At 46.4% G+C, this 23,474-nt stretch overlaps 1 protein-coding gene and 1 long non-coding RNA gene across 19 annotated transcripts in view; one reads left to right on the forward strand and one right to left on the reverse strand.

The window, feature by feature from the left end:
* The window catches only part of LOC146080110 (uncharacterized), a 180,916-nt gene extending 164,518 nt beyond the window's left edge, over positions 1-16,398 (reverse strand). For 6 of the 18 annotated variants that reach the window (XR_014474820.1, XR_014474824.1, XR_014474822.1 and 3 more), the window contains exons 1-2: positions 16,129-16,397; positions 11,688-11,776 (exon numbers count right to left, since the gene is read on the reverse strand). This is a non-coding gene — a long non-coding RNA (uncharacterized LOC146080110). Of the gene's footprint in view, positions 1-11,687; positions 11,777-16,128 lie in introns of all 18 variants that reach the window. The other 12 variants (XR_014474815.1, XR_014474821.1, XR_014474818.1 and 9 more) reach the window with 9 other exon arrangements.
* UQCRB (ubiquinol-cytochrome c reductase binding protein) lies at positions 16,296-22,681 on the forward strand. Its single transcript, XM_083187019.1, has 4 exons — positions 16,296-16,448; positions 18,838-18,909; positions 19,002-19,168; positions 22,468-22,681. Exons 1-4 carry the CDS (start codon positions 16,430-16,432, stop codon positions 22,543-22,545), a joined length of 336 nt encoding a protein of 111 aa, XP_083043145.1. The 5' UTR covers positions 16,296-16,429; the 3' UTR covers positions 22,546-22,681.
* The last annotated feature ends 793 nt before the right edge of the window (positions 22,682-23,474 follow it).

A 23,474-nucleotide genomic window follows, 5' to 3' on the forward strand; every position in this document is an offset into this window, starting at 1 on the left:
AATTGATCATATCCCCTGACCTGTGGCCAGGATCCGGGGAAGGAAAACGGCACTCGCGGATTTTGTAATTCAATTTTTATATGGTTCAAAGTGACATCATGCCCAGCTACAGAAGAGGTCGAAATTTGCGGGACATGCTGGTAAGAACTAATATAACAAAACCGCCAGCACCCACTCTATTTAACATCTAGCAAAAAAAACCCGGGTGCTACAAGTGCCCTTTTTGTACGACCTGCAACCATGTAGAAGCAGGTCCCACCTTCAAACACCCACTAACCGGCCAGATATATAAAATCAACCACGTTGTGAATTGTAGAACTCCATTTATAATTTATATTATAATGTGTCCATGTGGCAAATACTATGTCGGCCAAACTATAGTAAATTTAAGGGTTCGGATGGCATTACATCGATCGGCAATTACAGCAAGCCTCCAAGGAAAGGACATTAACCAACCAGTAGCCCGGCATTTTAAAAACAGTGGACATACCTTAGCTAACCTGAAATGCAAAATCATAGACCATATCCCACCATTGAGCCATGGAGGAGATAGACAGAAACTCCTGACACAACGAGAGTCGCAGTGGATATTTCGGCTTAACACCATGGCACCAACAGGGTTAAACGAAATGATCGCCTGGAATACTTTTGTTTAAACTGTCCGATAGAACATCTAACTTTTGTCTATTCGAAGGAACTCTGTGTGAAGAGTATAATATTGCGATTTAACACTAGACATAACAAAATATCAGGGGTGTCGACACAGTGTGTTGACATCGGTACACATATATAAAAGTGGTATATAACCTGATTAGTGTCTCATAATCTAATTGTGTAACAATAATAAATGTACTGAGCCCCGTTTTTACAATTTTTAATACTAGCACCCAAGCACCTTATGTAGTAGCTGCACTTTGCACTTTTTTATCATGTTATTAGTTTGTATCACGTATCCAACATTTTGTTCTGTTGGTCTTATTCTTAGAGCACATGCACAGCAAACCCGGCTGACCGAGTATCAGGCATCCAGGGTTACCATGACAACAGCCGGACGTCACAGTGGGCTGAACCGTGGGTCCCGGAAGCTGGATCCCGTACACGCCGGGGAAGCCACACAGGCTGCACTGACAAGCTACATAAGGTAAGAGAGCAGACTGCTCTGTTCATATCACTGCACAGGCACTATTTGCACTTTACAGTGCATCCTGAGGAAAAGGCTCACCAGCCTTGAAACGTCGGTAATGCTGTACATGATGTCACTTTGAACCATATAAAAATTGAATTACAAAATCCGCAAGTGCCATTTTCCTTCCCCGGATCCTGCCCACAGGTCAGGGGATATGATCAATTGCATCTAAAGCTTTAAGGGCACCGCGGTCTGTGACTGATCGTCCGGAGTGCCGAACAACCCAAAAGACTATATATATATATATATATATATATATATATATATATATATATATATATATATATATATATATATATATATATATACACACACACTGCCTCCTTATTATTCACCCGCTGGCTGGCTGTAAGAGGCTGGGCAGGGCTTCTGGCAGCAGACAGCAGGATGGAGGACCAGGGGCTCCTGAGAGGAGGGCTGCCGGCCTGCCGGAGCAGAGAGGAGGGTGCCGGGGGGCGGGCCTGCAGGACGAAGACGTGAGATGATGACATCATCTCCCAAGCGTCAGGCAGACTGCAGGGTGGCTCGGTACGGTACTGGCCACTTGGGAGAGGCGCTGAAGGCTTTTTTAGACACCCGGATTCTGGGAGAATCCCGGAATCCGGGAGACTGGTAAAGCCTCCTGGAGGGTTGCCACCAAAAACGTGAGAATCCCGGAAATCCAGGAGGAACCCTACCTCCCAGTGAGTCTGGACTGTGCTGTTTAGGGTGGCAGTTGGTGGGTCACCCCTATCTGAATTTTGGACTGTGCTGCAGCCCTGCAACTCTGCAACTGCAAACTTAATGTCCAGAAACAGAGCATCTTGTCCCTCCTGGAATGGGTCATGTTGTGAGTTATGCCATCGCACTCCCCCAGAGAATCCTATGGGAAGATGCTGCTGCAGGCAGAATGGAGCAGGAGGTATCTTTGACATTTAGTCGAGGGGGGGATACTTAGTTTTTGCAGCTAATAACTGCCAGTACACATTAATAAATGGGCTCCTAAAACTTGTGAAAATGTCTCCGTTCTCTTGCCTTCTACCACAGTTGACAATGGACACTTGTAGCTGTGTGTCATTAGACATAATGAGTAAGCGGAAGATAAATTGCAAGTATAACTAGTGTGATACTATTTTTATGATGGGCAGCTACAAAAATATGTGCAATGATTTTTTTTGCATGAGGGCATTCACAACTGTTCCATAGGCATATTGCCAATTGCCTCAAAGGTTCTGTCTGTTTGAACCCAGATAAGCAGCGAGACTGTGCCATGGGCAATACCAACATACAAGGAGACAAAACTCAAGTCAACCCACAAGTACTGTGCTTGAGGACTGAGTGGTCGTCATAATGAGTATAGCACAGTCTGCGAGCTGGAAGAGCAATAATGTTCTTTATACGGAATATCTGGACAGTGCTTACTACTGTAGCTACCACAAGGCTACTTTAAGACATATTGTGAAAATCCTCCTCAATTCTTCTATCTTACCTTGGAACATAAAGTGAATAAACTGCCTTACTAAACAACATAGTAATGGCCGTGGACAGATTGCTTGCAGCCCTGCCCTTTCAGTGTACATGCGCAAAAAAGGGTGCCAGGACTTACAGGAGTGTGCAACAAGTCAGGGGGGCCTGGCCTCACAGCATGCCCCTTCTATCTCTGAGCTAACAATGACAAGATGGGTGGCTAAATATCACCCTACCCTCTGCAAAGCTCTGGTTTGGCCTACATCAGGAGTGTTTAACATGTGGCCCCCACAGCTGCTGTGTAGCCGTGGCCTATATTTACATCTCTCTTCTTTCACTCCCTTTCTTTCTTCTCATTGCATCCCTTCACCTGTAGCCCCCCTCCTTTCCTCTCATCTTCTTATCGATCATTGCTCCTTTTCATATTTCTCAGCCCCATCCTCAGTTTGTCTTACACACAAAATAATGATTGGCTATTCCTGCATGCTAGTGGGGGATGGCCATTACCCTGTGCCCTTTCTAGCCCTGGTAAATAAACTTTATAATAAATCACATCAATTATTACATTCAGTGGTGGAATGTAGGCACAGTGAGACTGATGATGTCACAGGCACAGTGAGGCTGATGATGTCACAGGCACAGTGAGGCTGATGATGTCACAGGCACAGTGAGGCTGATGATGTCACAGGCAGCCTTTGTGATGTCATTTAGAGGTCATAAAAAAGGCTGTGCTTGCTGAAGCACAATCAGTAATTTGATGAGAGTGAGCTGTGTGGTTGATACATATCTGTGTAGATATACATAAGCGTTTTCTCATTTCAATAATATGTGGCAGCCTTATTTAGGGCTGTTTAAAAGTGACAGGCTCCGCCTGGAAGGCACCAGAGGTGTCAATATCAGGATTTTAGATGCTGCTCAGTGCATATTGCGCAAACAATTTAAGGTCAATGGCCTGCAAGATTTGGCAAAAGGATTTGCTAGCTCCTTCACTCCCCTGTCTGAGCCAGCAGTGCAGATTCATGTAGTGAATTATGATGTCAAGGGATCTCACGCATTCGTATCATATTTTGTGGATGGAAAGATCTACATTGTGGATAGTGATACATTTAAGTTTGGCGACTCTTACAACAATCATCTGTATGCCTTCTATTGTAATGTTCCAGAGGAGCAGAGGCATTTGCGAATTATGAATGCAGATAAACAGGGGAAGAGCACAATGGATTGCGGTATATATGCTATAGCAAATGCTGTAGAAATACTGTTCACTGGCAATATTTCCAGCTGCACCTACAATGTGCCATTAATGAGGCAACATCTCATAAAGTGCCTGGAAGATGAAAAATTCACGCCATTTCCTAAAACTAGGAAAAGGAAATGCCATGAACCGTTGGAACCACAAATCACCAAGAAACGGAGGCGACTGGATCCAGATTTAATTCGCTGCAGCATAGAAACTGGAAAGTTTACACCACTTCCAGAAAATCGGAAAAGGAAATGCCATGAGCCGTTGGAACCACATATCCCCAACAAACGAAGGCGACTGGATCCAGATTTATTAGATGCAGCCTAGAAGATAGTAGACCGGATTGATTGGTTGCTCATAGCAACATCACATGTGAAGTAGAATACACATCTTAGTAAATTTCCCCCTGAAACATTTAAACTACTTCCAGAAATTAGGAAAAGGAAAATGATAAAAGGGAGGAAACAATCCGGCATTCATTAGATGCAGCTCTACCTGACACTGGCGTCACTGACGCAAAAGCTGGGGATTATGGCTACTGGCGACACCCCAAAAAAAAAAACGACACCTAGCAGCCACCTCATGGGTGTGTTGGAAGAGCTGCTAAGATGATAATTTTTGTTAAAATGTTCACAGTTACATCCAACTCATTGATATTAATTCCAACAACGTTAACCTCCTCTTCAGGGACACATGACATACACTACACAAAGCCGCGCAAAAATAGCATCAAACCCCACACCCAAGTCTAATAAGGACAGTCCTGTACTAACCACGTGCCATCAGGTGTGCACGCCATGCCAGCCACTCTGGAGGCACTTCTCAGCAAGTGCTATGTCACCATGGTGTGCTCGGGGACTCGGCACAGAGACGGAACTTCTGGTCACCTGAAAGTTTCACTGACCCGTTAAAGCAGGCATGTCCAAACTAGGGCCCTCCATAGTTTGGACATGCCTACAAATCCTAGCATGCCTTGCCATAGTTTTTACATTCCCTAATAGCAAAACTGGAGCAAGACATGATGGGACTTGTATATTCACAACAGCTTGGGGGCCATAGTTTGGACATGCATGCGTTAAAGTATCCAAGTAAATTCACTTTATTTTTGCATTACTTTAAATCAGCTTCTGCAGATTTGTGGATTCAAATACAGAAGTGCGGCCAGTAAACTCTCAGTAATCATAACTGACATAGCATGCTTTATTATTTCAGATTTTTGTCCTATATCCAAATCCTTTTACAGAATATGAAAATGTAAATTTGGGGATTTAGATGACCTATAAACCACTACTGACTTATTTATACTGAAAAAGCATATTAGATGGTAAAAATGTTTGTTACATCAATTTAGCAAAAAAAACCAAAAAACTTGTGGCACGTTAAGAGAAGAGATAATAAACAACTAACGGGTATGGATCATTAGGTCTACAAGAAGTTGGTCCACAAGCATTGGGTCGGCACCATTAGTTCAACATGCAGAAAGGTCGACATGGGTCTCTGTTGACAGGTCATTAGGTCGACACAAGCATCAGGTCGACATGTTTTTTTTTTACCTTTTTTTTTACAGGAATGTCGACACCCTCGACATGGACACTGAAATGTAGCACAGCGTCCGCTCGGCACACTATTTTATTCTCCCACCATACCCTAGTGGATGGTAGGGCATGAAAAACCGCCTATCGGCTCTAAAAAAGGGATTTTTGTAAGAACTTACCGTTCGAATCCCTGATATGGTCCTGGTGACACAGCTCAACATTGGGATGTAGGAGGGTCCGTAGGAGCCAGGCACCTATCCTAAAGCTTTTGGAGGGTAGGCTCCTCCCTTCTGCATCCCAGATTCCTCAGTTCATACCTTAGTATATGCAAAGGCAATGACAGAATGCAACCACCTAGCAATTGTCTGCTTAGACGCAGGCCAACCAATCTTGTGCACATCATACAAGACTAACAAAGTATCAGTCTTCCTGACACTTTTCACCCTGTCCACATAAATGCGCAAGGCGCGCACAACATCCAAACTCCTCAATTTGTCCCTTTTCCTGGAACCCTCTGGGGGTTGAAACACAGGCAAAACTATCTCCTGATTCAAATGAAAAGCAGAGACTACTTTTGGTAAAAATTGGGGTACTGTTCAAAGAACAGCCCTGTCATCATGAAAAATAAGAAAGGGAGACTTGCAGGACAATGCTCCCAACTCCGAGACTCTCTTTGCAGAGGCAACAGCCAATAAAAAGACAAGTTTCCATGTAAGGAACTTAAGGTCAGCCGACCTTAACGGCTCAAAGGGCACCCTTTGGAGACACTCCAGTACCAGTGATAAGTCCCAGGGAGCCACTGGTTGCTTATAGGGAGGTTTCAATCTGGAAACCCCTTGCAGAAAGGTCTGCACCTCCGGTAGCATTGCTATCCTCTTCTGGAAATAGATAGAGCTGAGATCAGTACCTTGAGTGACTGAAGGCTTAGACCAGACGAGAAGCCATCCTGCAAGAACTCAAGTAACCTTGAAAGTCGAAATCGAGACGTATGTGATTTCTGCCTCTCACACCATCTAATATAGGTCTTACAGACCCTATAATAGTTAGCCAAAGACACCGACTTTCTGTCCTTTATCATGGTATTCACCACAGCCTCTGAGAAGATGGTGGTCTCAATAGCCAAGCCGTCAAATTTAGCCGAGCTAAATCCAGGTGGAAGAACGGCCCTTGGCTTAACAGATCTGACCTCTGAGGTAGACACTACGAGTCCACAGACAGTCTCTGAACACTCGAGTACCAGGACCTCCTTGGCCAATCTGGAGCCACTAGAATCACCGGGATTCCTTGTGATTGATTTGTTTCAGAACTCTCGCCAGCATTGGAAACGGTGGGAAAACATCAAGTAGATTTCCCTCCCAGGGGATAGTCATTGCATCCACCGCTTTGGCCAAGGGATCTCTTGTCCTGGCATAAAACCTGGGTACTTGATGATTGAACCTGGATGCCATAAGGTCCACATCCAGAGTTCCCCACTTCACTGTAATCTGGTGGAATATCTGTGGGTTCAGACTCCATTCCCCTTTGAGCAGTTCCTCCCTGCTCAGGAAATCGGCCTCGACATTCTTCACCCCGGGGATGAATATCGCTGATAAAGCTGGAACCTTCTGCTCCGCCCACAAGAAGATCCGGGAAACTTCCCACATGGCCAGTCTGCTGCGTGTGCCCCCCTGATGATTCAGGTACGCCACAGCCGTGGCATTGTCCGACTGAATCCGCAAGGGGAGACCCTGCAATCTTTCTCCTGCCAGAGATATCACCATCCACACAGACCGCAGTTCCAGGATGTTGATCGGCAAGGCTGACTCCTCCGTGGTCCACAAGCCCTGAAGCCGTAGGTCCAGAACAACTGCCCCCCAGCCCCTGAGACTGGCGTCAGTAGTGACTACCAGCCAGTCCCAGGACTGCAGAGACCGACCCCACTGAAGGGAATCCACCTCCATCCACCATTCCAGGGAAGCCCGGGTTTCTGGAGACAAAACTATGGGCGGTATTCAATGAGGCTGATTCGCCATGTTTTTATGGCGATTTTGTGCTGTAAGGCGAATTTTTGACTAAAACGGTGAATCACCCTATTCAATGACCAGATGACGAATACATTTCAAGGTTTTTTTCGCCATGATTCACCGAGTAACAATCGCTATCTTTTACTGGTGAAGTGGAATGTGAATTTAAAATAAAATGTTTTGTTTTTTACATTTGGTGTAAAAAAATCAGGAATTTTATTCTGAGCAGGGGCATGCTATTTTTATTCATGTGCTGTAAGCACATGAATATATATTTAATAAAAAAAAATTATATATATATAGATATATATATATTTTTTTAACAGACCAGCCAGCAGGGGGCCGGAGCCGAGCTGCTCATTAGATATTCATATATTCACTGCACCCGATCATTACATATGCATGATCGGGTGTAGTGAATATACCCGGTCCCCTGCTGGCACCCCCGGGCGGGCAGCCTGTGCTGCCTGGCACCCGGGGAGCCCACCTCCCCCCCACAGACATTCTGGGGCAGGAAGGGAGACTTCCATCTCCATGCCTGCCGCCGTCCTTGGGCTCCGTGCGGCATCGCCGCAGGAGTTAAAGTTCGCCAGTCAGGGGCAGCGAGCCCCTGACTCGTTGAATACTGGAGCCAGCGAGGCTCCGGAACGCAGCGAGCAGTGGCGAATGTGCAGCGAATCCTAAACAAGATTCGCTGCACATCGCCAAAATGCTCATTGAATACCGCCCTATCTGTTCTGACCTCATGGTCTGAGTATTCCCTGACCAGGATGTCAGAATGTTCCACTGGAATACTTGAGAGTGGAACCTGGCAAACTGTAGCGTCTCGAAAGTCGCCACCATTTTCCCCTGCAGCTTGAGACACCTCCAAACTGATGGACTTCGAGGCCCCAGAACCTCCCGAACCAAGATGGACATGTCCCTGGCCTTTGTCTCTGGTAAAAATACCCGATGTAGATGGGTATCCAGGATAACCCCCAGGAACTGGATTCTCTGTGACGGCACAAGCTGAGACTTTTGTAAATTTAAAACCCAACCGTGAACTTGCAAAAAACTGATGGCTTCTTCCAAGTGTTTCTGCAAGATATCCGCCGACTCTGCTTTGAACAGCAGGTCATCCAAATATGGAATCACAGTGATTCCCCTCAGTCAGAGAGCAGCCGCCATCACTGACATAATTTTGGTGAATACCCTTGGAGCAGTGGCCAGACCAAAGGGCAACGCCTGAAATTGCAGATGCAGGTTTCCTATGGCAAACCTCAGGAGAATCTGATTTTCCGGGTGGATAGGAACGTGCAGATATGAGTCCTGGACGTCTATGGACGCCAAAAATTCTCCCTGGTCCAGGCTTAGCAACATAGACTGCAGGGATTCCATCTTGAAATGGTCCACCCACAGATGGAGATTCAAAGACTTTAAATGAAGATTGGTCTGAAAGACCTGTCTGGCTTGGACACCAAAAACAGAGTGGAATAAAAGCCTTTCTTCCACTCCGCTCGAGGGACCGGGATCACCACTCCTTTTTCTAACAGGGACTGTACCGCCCCCAAAAGAGCAGAACGGAGCAGTAACTCCTTTGGCATTGGTGTGGGTAGAAATCTTCTCGGAGGAAGACCCCTGAATGGAATCCTGTACCCCTGGGACACCATGTCCAACACCCAAGGATCCCGGTCCAACATCGCCCCTGAACCATCTAAGACGCCCCCCCCCCACCTTGACCACCGCTGGGAGACTCCCCAGGTATTCATGCTGAGGGCTTGTCCTCACCTTTTGTGCTCGGTTTCTTGTCTAAAGAACCGAATTTTGACTTTGGGGCCTTGCCCCTGTAGGACTGTAACTTTCCCCTAAATGAGTGTCCTCGAAAGGACGCACCCCCTCTAAGGGAGGGCCGAAAGGACGGCCTAAAAGCCGAAAATCTTGAGGCCTGTTTTGCTGCAGGAGCCGGCAGGAAAGTACTTTTGCCTCCCGTGGCCTGCTTAATAATCTCTTCTAGCTCGGAACCAAACAACAGCTTTCCTTTAAAAGCCAACGCCTCTAAGGACTTTTTAGATTCGTTATCCGCTTCCCAGGCGTTAAGCCAGAGCACTCTCCTGGCATTGACGGACACAGTGGATACTCTGGAAGCCATTTTAAGTGCTTCCTCCTCAGCCTCAAGCACATACTCCGCAGCTGCTTTCAACTTCTCAGCTAGCAGTAACACACCTGGGTCAGCGTGTAAAATAGTACATAAATCACTGGCCCAAACAATCATGGCCTTGGATACTCATGCTGATGCTATAAGAGGTGAGAAAGAAAGTGAAACCCACCCCCTCAAAGATTGCCTTGAGGTTACTTTCAAGCTTCTTGTCCACGGGGTCCTTAAAGGCTGCACCCCCCTGGAAGGTAGCACAGTGGCTTTAGAAAGCCGTGCCACGGAAGCATCCACCAGCGGAACTTTTTCCCAGAGGTCCGCATGAGCCTCAGGCATGGGGTACAGACTTAAATACCTCTTAGGCATCTGAAGCCTCTTATTGGGCATTATCCAAGCCCCTTCCAGCAGATCCTGTAAACCTTCATCAGTAGGGAAGGTAACAGTTTCCTTACGCTGCCGCTTTAATATTCCTTTTGCAGGAGTCTTATCCTCCACAGACAAATTCAAAGCCTGTTTTACAGCAGTAATCAAATCCTCCACCCCTGAGGCAGAGGAATCTTCAGAATCATCACCCTGATCCCAGGGGATGTCTGTGCACTCTCCCTCCTCTCCAGATTCAACAGCAAGCAAAGGCACTGAATAAGACCTCTTAGGAGTCCCCACAGTATCACAATCAAATCTGTCAAGCAAATCATTAAATCTGCTGATCCCTTTTGCAGTATCCTGCATGACCTGAAAGAGCCCAGGATCTGCTTAAGTCAGAGGCAGGGAGCCAGAGGACTGCTGAGATGATGACATAGGTCTCGGTGAAGCTACCAACACATCACTCTGCCTGTCCAGCAATTGCACTAAGGCATTTACAGACCTGCCCAGGGCACTGGCCCATGCAGGTTCCGATTGCTCTACCCTCTGGGGTTCACTGCCCATGGGTCTCACACCAGCGCAAGTAACACACAAGCCCCCCTTGGCCATCTGTTCAGGGGCAAATTTTAGTGTACAAACACTACAAGCACACAATGCATTAAGGGCTCCCTCCCCCAAAGCCACAGACTGTTGCTCAGACATGATGCAAAGTTAACACAGTCACAGTGCACAACGTACAGGCGTTTTATACAGAGCCAATATCCACAGTCACTTATCTGTCTGAAGCTTTCAGAAGTGGGGGAAACGATGCCCAGGAAATCCAATCACTCTGCCAGGATCTGTCAGCCAGCTCAGCTCCGCTGCAAGCGTTCCAAATGGCGCCAAAACAGAGTGAGGGAAGAGGCCAAGTCCCTGCTGCTGCGGGGTCCGTGACTTTTGGCGCCAACCACCCCCAGACAGCCGCTCCCACTGCAGGATCTCCAAGTTCCAGTGTCTCCCCCTCTGGACCACTTGGAACATGCCTGTGACACACTGCTGTCCTCTCATACAGCTCAGTGTGTAAGCTCCGCAGAAAATGGCCACCGCCATCATGGAGCGCCTGTCCCCCATGATCCCCACCTAGCGTGAAGCCGGTTTCAGAGCGCTCCGGAGCCCAGGCAGCTTCTTAATAGAAGCTGTAAGCGCTGCACAGGGAGACCAGACAGAGTCTCCCCTGTGCGCAGTGAGCTGACATGACGTGCTTCTGTTAGTTCCTGCTGTGCTGTCAGTGTGAGGATTCAATGAGAATCCTCACACTGTGCCTACCTAGCTAGTGTAAAAGTTAATAAAATAAAAAACTCCTAACTAACTCTAATCCTTCCGCTGCTCCAGCAGCCCTTTAGAATAGCACCCACTCCAGTGGGCACCTAACACGAACTGAGGAGTCAGGGATGCAGTAGGGGAGGAGCCTACCCTCCAAAAGCTTTAGGATAGGTGCCTGGCTCCTACGGACCCTCCTACATCCCAATGTTGAGCTGTGTCACCAGGACTATTGAAAGAGAAAACCCCATGTTGACCTTTTGACTGTCGACCTTGCCTCCCATGTCAACCTAATGCTTGTGTCGAGCTTTCTGCATGTCGACCTAATGCGGTCGACCTAATGACCGTATCCCCAACTAACATGGATCAGAAAAACAGCAATGTAAATAAATGTATTTTTGACATGACCATTAAACCAATGACCCAGATTGTCCAATAAAAACATACGTATTTCATATAAAATGAAATAATACTACTTTACGGTTGGGGAACGCAAAGACACTGATGATGAGACAGAAGTTTACCAACAGGATCCCCTTCCATATATTGTCTTCTTGGCTTGTGTTCTCCCTAAGACATGTGAAAACAACAACATGAATATGAGACGTGAAACATTTACATCTTGCAATCACTTGGCAAACTGTCACCCTGAGCATTCTATATTACACACATCTGATGGAAATCTTCCACGCAGGCCCTGTGTTGAGTTTGTATGTTCTCTCTTTGTTTGCAAAGATTTCTGGCCATAATTTAAAAACATACTGGCCAACATATTGGCATATTTTAATAACCTAGTGCAGTGGTCCTCAAACTCAGTCCTCAGGACAGGATATGGGGTCACGTATCGGGATCAAATGCAGCTAAACACTGCTCGATTCAGGGTCATTTTCAATTCAATTTAGACTATACAGTCCAAATCAAATAGAAAATGACCCTAATTCTAAGTGTGTGTACACACCATGGGCGAAATGTAATAGGATGAGAGATTCAGAAAGTGAGAGATTTGGTAAGAAATCTCCATTATTTTTTTTTAAAGCGGCAATCATTTACACTTCAAAATCAAACTGGTTTTGCCGTGTAAATGATTGCCGCTTTAAAAATAATAATAATGGAGAATTCTTACCAAATCTCTCTTTCATCCTATTACATTCCCCCCCATTAGTCTGTACTTGTAAGTATGGAGGCAAATGTGTAGTGCTCATCCTTGTCCTCACTTGTCTGCGCCCATTTCCATAATGTGCAGATATGCAAATTCTGCTTCAGCCTCAATACCTGATTCTGCTCACACCTCCAGAGGATGCCCGCAGAATCAGCCTTCTATGGCATACAGCAGTGTTTTTCAACCACTGTGCCGTGGCACACTAGTGTGCCTTGAGCTGTTCTCTAGTGTGCCCCCAGATCTAAAGATACCCAAACCAGTTACAGCCACCACCAGTTCAACTGTTATTTACTGGTCTCTTCTTTTCATTTAAAGATCCAATGTATTTTATTTTTGTTACCTGTGGGGACCAGTGTGATTTTTTTTATATGGGGGCCAATAGGTTTGTTTTTTTTCCTGTGGGGGCCAATGTGTTTTACCCTGTGGGGATCTCCTGGTGTGCCTTGACAATTTTAAAATTGTATTTAGTGTGCCGCAAGGTAAAAAGGTTGAAAATCACTGGCATACAGTAACATGCAACTGATGGACAGATGTGCTCCATGCATTTTTAAGTAGATTGCATCTAATTATAAACACATGCAAGGTGCAAAAACACAGTGGGCGGTATTCAATGAGGCTGATTCGCCAGGTGTTTATGGCGATTTTGTGCTGTAAGGCGAATTTCTGACTAAAACGGTGAATCACCCTATTCAATGACCAGATGGCGAATACATTTCAAGGTTTTTTTCGCCATGATTCACCGAGTAGCAATCGCTATCTTTTTATGGTGAAGTGGAAGGTGAACTTTTAAAATAAAGTGTTTTGTTTTTTACAATTGGTGTCAAAAAATCTGGAATTTTATTCTGAGGAGGGGCATGCTATTTTTAATTATGTGCTGTAAGCACATGAATATATATTTAATAAAAAAAAAAAAAAATATATATATATATATATATATATATATATTTTTTTTACACAGACCAGCCAGCAGGGGGCTGGAGCCGAGCCGCTCATTACATATTCATATATTCACTTCACCCGATCATTACATATGCATGATCGGGTGTAGTGAATATACCCGGTCCCCTGTTGGCACCCCCGGGGGGCAGCCTGTGCTGCCTGGCACCCGGGAGCCCACCTCCCACCCACAAACGTTCTGGGGCAGGCAGGGAGACTTCCATCTCCCTGCCTGCCACCGTCCTCAGGCTCCCTGCGGCGTTCGCCCCAGGAGCTCATATTCGCCGGTCAGGGGCAGCGAGCCCCTGACTCGTTGAATACCGGCGAGGCTCCGGAACGCGGCGACCAGTGGCGAATGTGCAGCGAATCCTAAACAGGATTCGCTGCACGTCGCCGGTATTCACATCGAATACCGCCCAGTGCGTTTTGAACTAGATGCGATGTAGTCCAAAAAGTACAGGCACATAATTTTTGTGCTATGCGATATGTGCGGGAGCGAGCAACGCATTTCAAGCCCAAAACACTCCGTGTATGGGCACCTTAATACAATTGTCAGAATTGACTGTAGTTCTCTGGCCAGCTCAAGCACTGCATCTCCTCTTCTAATTACTTCAGTGCCAGGCCAGGGCCAGCTGCCATGTTCTCTGTTACTGAGGGGTGGATGGAAGGACTCCAGATGACGTGGGGGCTGTGGAGACTTTAAAAATAGGCAACCCTGTTCCTCCTACCTACACTACCCACTATAATGCTCCCTTTCACCTACCCTACCCAATGTTGAGATATAACCCTTCTCAATGTTGGCACAGGGGTGTATGATTCTATTCAGTGCTAGCAAGCGGGTGTGGGGAGGTATTACCCTGACCAGGTTTGGCACGGGTGGATATCATCCGGTTCAGGGCAAGCATGTGGGGTGAGATCACCCTGCTCAGTGTTGGCGTAGGGGAGTATCACCTAGGGATGGCCATCGACCATCGATGATTAGAAATCATCAATGGTTTATGGCCGATGTTGAATAGTTTTGCCATTGATGGGGGAGAACCAGATGGTTTCCCACCATCGATGTAAAGCTTAAACGAATAGTTTCGTTTTTGCTGTTTACCTAAAGTGCCAGGACACGGAGAATAGCTCCGCCCCCGACACCCGCGAAGCCCCGCCCCCGAATTTTGATTGGCCCACAGGCCACTCAATCACAGAAAATGGATGACCATCGATATGCAAAAACATCGATGGTCATCCATTGAATAGTTATATACTATCGATGGCAACCATCGATGGCAAAGGCAACGATGGCCATCCCTAGTATCACCCTGTTCAGTTTTAGCACGCAAGGGGGAAGGAGTAATAACCTGCTTAGGGGTCGATACTATTAACCCCGAAGGGTGCGAGATGCCACTTGGGTGCTGTTTTAACGCTGAAAACGGCACTCGAAATAAGCCGCACCCTTCGTAGGGCTGAATTCACTGAAAATTCGCTTGCACCCCTATTGAGGGTAAAGTGCACCCGGTTCCGTGATGATTCGCAACTCGCGAATCATCCGCACCATTCGGGGTTAATAAAATCGACCCCTTAGTGCTGGGAGACGGTAATGCTTCCAACTACCACAGTATTGCTCCCTAACACCTATAATACCCAAACTAATTTATTTATCAACAGTTTCTTATATAGCGCACACATATTCCGCAGCACTTTACAGAGAACATTTGAACATTCACATAAGTCCCTGCCCCAGTGAAGCACACGTAGACATTCTAGGGTTAATTTTTGTTGGGAGCCTACGGGCTATTTCACACGCTCCGGCTCCTGCCGGGCGGCGAAACCCCGCATGGCCAAAAGCCGTGCCGCACGCAGTAGTTAATAATGAACACGATTGTGTCCATTCACACGGGACGGCCACGGCCCGGTTGCAGCCGGATCCCACCACTGGAAAGGACGGCTGCCGGGCTGTGACCATCCCTACCATTGTAAACTTCTGAGTGCAGCACGGCTTCCTGGCCATGCAGGGGTTTGCAGCCCGGCAGGAGCCGGAGCGTGTGAAGTAGCCCTACCAGTATATTTTTGGATTGTGGGAGGAAACCGGAGTATATTTTTGGATTGTGGGAGTAAACCGGAGTATATTTTTGGATTGTGGGAGAAAACCGGAGCACCCAGAGGAAACCCACACAAGCACAGGGATAATATACAAACTCCGCACAGTTAGGGCCATGCCAGTGGGAATCAAACTCAGGACCTCAGTGCTGTGAGGCAGTAATGCTAACCATTACACAATCCTTACCTGCCCATACCTGAACTTCCCACAATAATGCTCCCTCCCACCGACCCTAGGGGATAGGGGGTATTTTCCTGTTCAGTGTTGGCATGGGGGGGTATTACACTATTCAGACAGTGTTATGTAGGGTACACACCACGACGACCCGCTCACGATGCACATCGTGAGCGGGTCGTTAGTGTCTCGTCCGACCCGCTCACGGTGACGCGGGGGGCACGACCCGCTCACGATGTGCACCGTGAGCGGGTCCGATCCAATGGCGACCCTCACCCGGCAGTATGGTCGTTATTCAGATCCTACCTGCAGCAGGTAGGATCTCAATAACGACCGACCGACCCGCGGGACCGCACATCGGATCGGTATCGGTCCAGACCAGGACAGAAAAGGGCCCAATCACCACACAATCTACATCCAATTGGTCGGAATTGGATCTAGATTGAGGGGATCGGGCCCTAGTCGTCCTGGTGTGTACCCAGCATCAGTATGCAGGTGGTGGGGCCAACTTCCACCGTTACAGGGGACACTTAGGTCCCGCACTCACTCACTGGACACACTACGCACCCCTGCAAATCATACAGCGTGGAGTGGACACCCCTGGGATGTGTTGTATACGTTACACAGCCAGACTCAGTCAGTCCAGATAAGAGCAACTGTCAGCGGAGAGGATGAAGTGCGTCACGTGGTGCAATATCACACGGCCGTTACCCCCATCACAGCAACACTCGACGTCATTCAGAGGCAGGGTCACGTGAGCGTGGACGCCTGCCCTCATTCGCCTCGTTCCGCCAGCAGTTCGGCGTATGACGTCTGACGTCACGCACCCTAACCCAGTAGTCCACCACTCCACCAAAATCCTGTCAACATGGCGGCGAGGGCACCGGGTAAGGACGGCTGAATGTTCCATGTGTTACCGTGTCGGATCGTGAGGGTGGATGTGGCGGGTTATTGGCTCTATCACGGCGGTGTGGAGTGTTAATGGGCGCTGTGCCTCTTTCCTCCCTCCCTTCCCCATGCAGCCGGGGAGATGACGCCGTGCCCTCCAGGTGACCCATAGTGACCGGGAGCTGGGCACGCCGGCAGGCGGCACAGGTCATACGTCAGGGTACTGAGCACAATGGCACGGGATAAGAAGCATATCCTCCATTTTAGTGTGGCAATCTAAAGTAAATAATCATTGTCTGTCAACTAATGGTTGACAGTGATTGAGGTGACACCTGAAAATTTTGTGTCGCCAGTGACAGAAGATTGACACACATGGTCGACATGAGTTTTTTTGTTGTCTATGTTGACACGGACACTGTATAAGTGTACCGCGTGCCCTCAGATGGCTCATTGAGTTCGCCAACAAGTCGGTTGAAAACTCATGTTGACCTTTACCTGTGTCGTCAATGTCTGTCGACCATTTGCTTGTGTTATTGTTGACCATTTTCAGGTGTCGACCTAATCACTGTCAATGAATAGTGGTCGACTTAGTGACTGTCGACCTAGACATTGTTGACCTGCCCATCGAATACCCCCTGCCCTCTGGCCACCCCTTGTGTCACACTGTACATTAAAAAAAATATATATAATACTGTACACGAGTCCTCCTGCAGGTCCAGCCCTCCACCATCGCAATAACAATTGAGGGGATACATCTCCTGCCCTTTATCAAATGATGATGTCACTAATATAATAAGGAATTATGTGAACGGGATAGCCTGGCCTGGTATGGATATCATAGGTGACCTCTCCGAGGTCATTACCAAAAGGTCTACGTGGGTTTTTCACTTTTCTTGGTGTCATTGTCGAAACTGCGCTTGGAATGCTTTACCATTCCCAATCTTGGTACACATGGATGTTAAAGTATGCTAAAGAAAGATCAAAATCATTACAAAAAACCATGTTGACCTTTTATCTATGTCAGCTTATTGACTGTCGACCGGTCATCCGGATCCCACCCAGCCTGCCCTAAAAATGGAGATGGGTGGGTGTCCCTGTATTTCTGTGGATCACCCTCAATACTAAAAGTAAAATATATTTGATTCCCATTTAAGTACTTTTCGAGTCAGTGCACATGGGCCGTACACTCGTAAGAATATCTAAATATAAAGTGTAACATATGTAACCCTCCAAAATTATTGCCCCACACTTTTTTTTTTTTTTTTTTACCATTTGATCTTTAGATCATTATTGACTATCTGAGATGTCCCCTTTTAGGGATAGTAAAACTAAATGGTTGCTTTTGTTCTTGGTCATATAATAAAATAATAAAATGCATTTGGTATAGGTGTACTCTGCAAATAAAAAAAGTGGTGGGCTGACTGAGCAGTAGAGGGGGGGTGGAGCAGTACAGGTTCCCACATAATGGTGTGGCGCTATGTGTGTGGTTTACTCAGATGTAGTCCTTTTTCACATCACACCTCAGACCCGAGATATTGCTGTGCTGCTGACGCAATGACCCGGGTCGCGGTGCGGTGTAAAAGCACCAAACCTCATCACCCGGGTTGAGCAATAAGCCTGGTCGCTGACTTCATCAGGGTGGTGGGAGGAACAGTGACGCGTCACAGTGGGGGAGGAGGCAGCACCTGGAGCTGATGCTTGTTCCTCCCTATAGTGTGACCTGTACCCGGGCCGCTCGACCCAAGTTATCTGTTCACACTGCCCAGCAACCCAGGTCTGACCTAGGTAACACCCTTCTTTTAACTTGGGTCGCATTGCTGGACCTTGGATTTTTCAAAAGGCCCTTTCACACAGCACAGTGACCTGGGTTTGGTCTGGCAACAACCCAGGTTGGAGATGTGTTATTTGTGCAATGTCAAAGGGGTATATAATGGGCGACCTGGGTTTAATGTGAATGTGTTGGAGCTGGGTCCGTCCCGGCTTTGCCATCTGAAAGGGCTATCATTGGATATGGCATATGATGGATCCCTTTACTAGTGTGTATGTGTACAAACACCATAAAACAAGTTTTTATGCATTTAAACTAAAACTCATGCAGTTCCTTTTCCCTGCCTGGGGTGTCGCTGTCTGCTGTATGATATGCAAACCAGACCTGTGCTAGAAACACCACAGCAGACAGTGACAACCCAGACAGGGAACAGGAACTACAAGGGTTTTCAAAGATAGCGGGTGCTAGAATGAACACTAAATAAACTGACATGTCCCAAAAAATGAAACTTTGAAAGTCCTCGTTTCATAAAGCTGTTAAGGTTGTCTTTTGCGCAGACAAGAAGTGGAAGGTAGTTGTGCTTCCGTGATTTTACTTTTTTATTCTATTTCTTTCTCCAGTTGTTGCTTCTGGTCGTATGATTGACACCCTACGCAAATGGTATTATGGTATTGCTGGATTCAACAAACTAGGTATGGATTGTTTGTTTATGTTTATGGCTCAATAAAATGTCTTGCAATTTATTTTTGTACTAAAAATAGACAATAACCATTTGCACTGACAGGTTTAATGCGGGATGATACACTGTATGAAAACGATGAAGTGAAAGAGGCGATCAACAGGCTCCCACCCAAGGTGTATGATGACAGAATCTTTCGCATCAAGAGAGCTCTGGATCTGGATATGAAAAAGACCATACTCCCAAAGGAACAGTGGACGAAATATGAAGAGGTGCGCATTCTAATGACTCACTGATGGGACTCATTACTCTGTACTGCTATACTATCCTGTCTTCTCTGCATACAGTCATATCCATTGCAGAGACTGTATAAGGGATGTTGCATGATAAACTAACACCAGCAGATTAATCTGTGGCCCGAAAGGTTAAAGCAGTATAACACACACACACACACACACACACACGTTAATTATAATATAGTAGGAGTGCAATGGTCTTCCAAAAGTGCAGCTGCTACATTGGGTACTTGGTGACTAAGGCCAGTGATACTCAACCTCAGTCCTCAAGGACCCCCAACATTTTGCAGGTCACCACACACAATCGAAGGTGAAATAATTAGCTTCACCTGTGATCTTTTAAAATGTGTCAGTGACTGAGTGCACCCGCCAGGTGATCTGTAAAACATGCACTGTTGGGGTTCCTTGAGATGAAACTAAGGCCACCAACCCAACAAGATGTCATCTGTGCACACAGATTCCGCAGCGCTTTACAGAGAATATGAACATTCGCATCAGTCCCTGCCCCAGTGGAGCTTACAATCTATATTCCCTACCACATGTACACGCACACACAGACATTCTAGGGTTAATTTAGTTGGGAGCCAATTAACCTATAAGTATATTTTTGAATTTTGGGAGGAAACCGGAGCACCCAGATTAAACCCACGCAAGGACGTGTAGAATATACAAAATCCGCACCCGTGTTGGGAATCGTACCCATGATCTCAGCGCTGTGAGACAGTAATGCTAACCATTACACCATCCGTACTACCTGTATATAGACACCCGCAATGGTGCCATGGGGTACATTTACTAAGATGGGAGTTCTATTGAAGATAGGATGTTGCGATAGGCAACCAATCAGATTCTATTGGTTATCATCTAGAACAGGGCTGGGCAACACCGGCCCTCCAGATGTTGATGAACTACACATCCCAGGATGCTTTGCATTAGTTTTGCTATGTGGCCATGCTGAAACTGATGCAAGGCATGCCTGGGATGTGTAGTTCATCAACATCTGGAGGGCCGGTGTTGCCCAGTCCTGATCTAGAAGTAGAATGTGAATGGTTGCTTTGGGCAACATCCCATCTTCAATAGATTATTAAAAAAAAAAAAGACGTAAGCTTTATTGTCATCTGAACAAAACAGTATTGTTCGTGGATCATTTCAATTAGCTGCGAGCTGGGTGAAGAACCATTGCAGCAGCACCTCATCTCGTCCACACTCACCTGACTCGCAAATGTTTTCCTATCCCTAATTAGCTGCATACAGAAATCAGCAAGTCTGTAGCTACCATAAGTTATGTGTGTATGTGTTCTGTAATTCCCAGTTGGGAAAAGAAATCCGCACACCTTCTGGTAAATATTGCACAAATTTTCTAAGTTGAAAAAAGGCAAAAAAGTTAAGGCACATGGCAAAGTTTTTTTCATGCCCTTGAAAAAGGTGGATTAACACCGAAACAGGCTGTCGGGCTTCGTCGGTCATTTGACCAGGTGGAGGCTTCCTCCTCTATCATGTTGGAGCGATAACTGATGGTAAGTACCTGTATCCCTTGCAATTGCCAATATGTTTCTTTTTTTCAACTTATAAAATTTTGTGCAATATTTACCAGAAGGTGTGCGAATTTCTTTTCCCATCTGGGAATTACTGAATATATCAATTAATGTGTGATCTAGATCTGGGGTAGCCAACCCTAGTCCTCGAGAGCTACCAACAGTGCATGTTTTGCAGGTCTCCTCACAGAATCACAAGTGAGCTAATTAGCTCCATCTGTGTATCTTTTTTTAAAATGTGTCAGTGATTAATGAGTGCAGCTGTGCAGCAGCTAGGTTGTCTGGAAAATGTGAACTGTTGGTAGCTCTCGAGGGCTAGGGTTGGCTACCACTGATCTAGCACCCATATTCATGCAAGCAACAGAGTGCGGTTTTTCTTCCTGTTCTCTATCTATATAATGTTTCTCTTACATCCATATGGGATACTGGAAATTATTCATGACGATGGGGAAAAGAGGGTATCCGCAGAAGACGGGCACATCCAAAACTTTACACTGAGTGTACTGGCTCCTCCCCTCTGCTTTCCCTTCCATCAGCCAGTTTAAGAAAATGTGCCTCGGGAGAAGCAGGAAGAGCTTCAGAGTTTTTCTTTAGTTTAATTTTCATTTGGGTCTGCTGTTTTGGACTTAACAGCAGTCCTGCATCGTGGGAGACCAGGGGGGGAAGGGTACAGCTGCAGGCCACTTATGGTACCGAGCTGTCCCTGCTGCAGGACCACTGTCCTGAGTGGGGGATGTTACTGCGAGCAATGTGCTGCGAATCCCCCCCCCCCCTCCCATCCTCGAATGCCGCAGGGAGCTGGGGGGACGGCGCAAGGCAGGGAGATGGAAGCCTGCCTGCGTCGGACACTGTGTGGGAGAAGGAGGGCTCCCGGGGACACAAGCAGCAGAAGCTGTCCCCCGGGAGAGCTGTCAGGGGATGCGGTAGAGGGACCCGCTGTACTGGTCCCACTCGTGCATATGTAATGAGCGGGACCAGTGTGCAGTGAATATGTAATGAGCGGCTCCCCACCCCCTGTTGGTGTAATGTGTAAAAAAAAAAAAAAAGTGTATATGTGTAATAAAAATATATATATATATATATATAAATTTAGCATGCCCCTTCACAGAATAAGATTACTGATTTTATTTTTATTTTTTTAACAAAAAACAAACATTATTTTAAAAGATCACATTCCAGTTCACCTTAAAAAGGTGACGAATGCTAAATGGTGAATCATGGAGAAAGTTCTCCAACCTAGCATTGAATACACTCTTGGCGAATCCCAGTGAAAACCCCATTGAATTGCAGCGAGCATGAAATGGAGGACTGTCCGGCATTCACTGTTCGCTTTCGGTGAACAGTAAACATTTAATATGGGGGGAAATCAGATTTTCAGTGAAAAAGATTCACTGCAAGGAGTGAAAACAGCCTGATTCGCCCCCCAAAAAAAACGGTGAATCGGGAGCATTGAATACTGCCCAGAGTGTCTCTGTCCTATATGATGCTCAAAAGAGGACGTCCTGCTTCAAAGCAGTCTATTACACGATGGATATGTGCAACGATCAAACAGGCTTATGTGGTGGCGAACCTTCCAACACCTTCTGGGGTGCGGGTGTGCACAGGTGAACATTGGGAATTGTTTGGTGTCCCATCCCCCTACTAGAGTCTGCTAGGAAAGGTGTTTTTATATAAAGGCAACGGAAAGTAAAACCCTATAATGAGTGTGTTTTTTTTTTTTTTATTTATTTTTTTCTATAGGATGTCCACTATCTGGAGCCGTACCTGAAAGAAGTTATTCGTGAAAGGAAAGAAAAGGCTGAATGGCAGAAGAAATGAGCTCGCCAGATGCTTTGCTATTTATCACTAATACACAAACCGATGTATTCAACTCCTCACCGAACTGTCCTCTTGGTTTCCAGACCATTCTCTACTTCTAGAGTTGACTACAAAAATAAATGTTTCAGATAACCAATTTGCTTTAGATTTTTATATCCTTGATGATTGATAGAAATATAATTAATGTGACTACCTTGTGTAGATTGATTATTTTTTCTTTTTAACAGTCGCTCTGGTAAGGGCCTGTACTGCTCATCATAGGCCCAATGGCTCGGTGACCTTAGTGTCATGGCAGCTCTTGGATTAATAAAACATCATGGGGGAAATTTACTAAGATGTGTATTCTACTTCACATGTGATGTTGCTATGGGCAACCAATCAGACCCTGGCTACTATGTTCTAGAGCAGGCATGTCCAACCTGCGGCCCTCCAGCTGTTGTGAAACTACACATCCCAGAATGCCTTGCCACAGTTTTGATATAAGGGCATGCTAAAACTATGGCAAGGCATGCTGGGATGTGTAGTTTCCCGGCAAAACGCGTATGGGTTATTGGGGCGACCACTGAAGGTCAACAGGGCTTAGGTGTACACTTAGAAAGGGTCAGCATGGCTGAGGTTGTCAGGGTCAAAAGGTCGACACATGCATTAGGTCGACAGTCAAAAGGTTTACATTGGTTCTTCACTTTTTTTGGACACCAAAAAAGTGCCCTGCGTGCTCTGGCCATGCTTCGGGCTCGGTGCCTCGCTGCGCTCAGCACGCTATTATATTCCCCCTCCATGCTCTAGTGCAAGGGTGGCCAACTGGTCAGAGGTAAAGAGCCGAAAAATATCGGTAGTCAAGCTAAAGAGCCGACATCATGCGCGCGCCGAAAAAAGGCGCGTAGCCTATTTTGACCCCTTGGGTGGGTGTGATACAAATATGCCTCCAA

This window comes from Crinia signifera, chromosome 5, assembly GCF_055691185.1.
Source record: "Crinia signifera chromosome 5, ASM5569118v1, whole genome shotgun sequence".
NCBI classification, from domain to species: Eukaryota; Metazoa; Chordata; class Amphibia; order Anura; family Myobatrachidae; genus Crinia; species Crinia signifera.

Bases quoted from the DNA above. Each gene is read 5' to 3' on its own strand.
- UQCRB (XM_083187019.1), top strand. The intron at 18,910-19,001 runs GTATGGATTGTT...TTGCACTGACAG, and splicing joins TGCTGGATTCAACAAACTAG to GTTTAATGCGGGATGATACA. The intron at 19,169-22,467 runs GTGCGCATTCTA...TTTTTTCTATAG, and splicing joins AGTGGACGAAATATGAAGAG to GATGTCCACTATCTGGAGCC.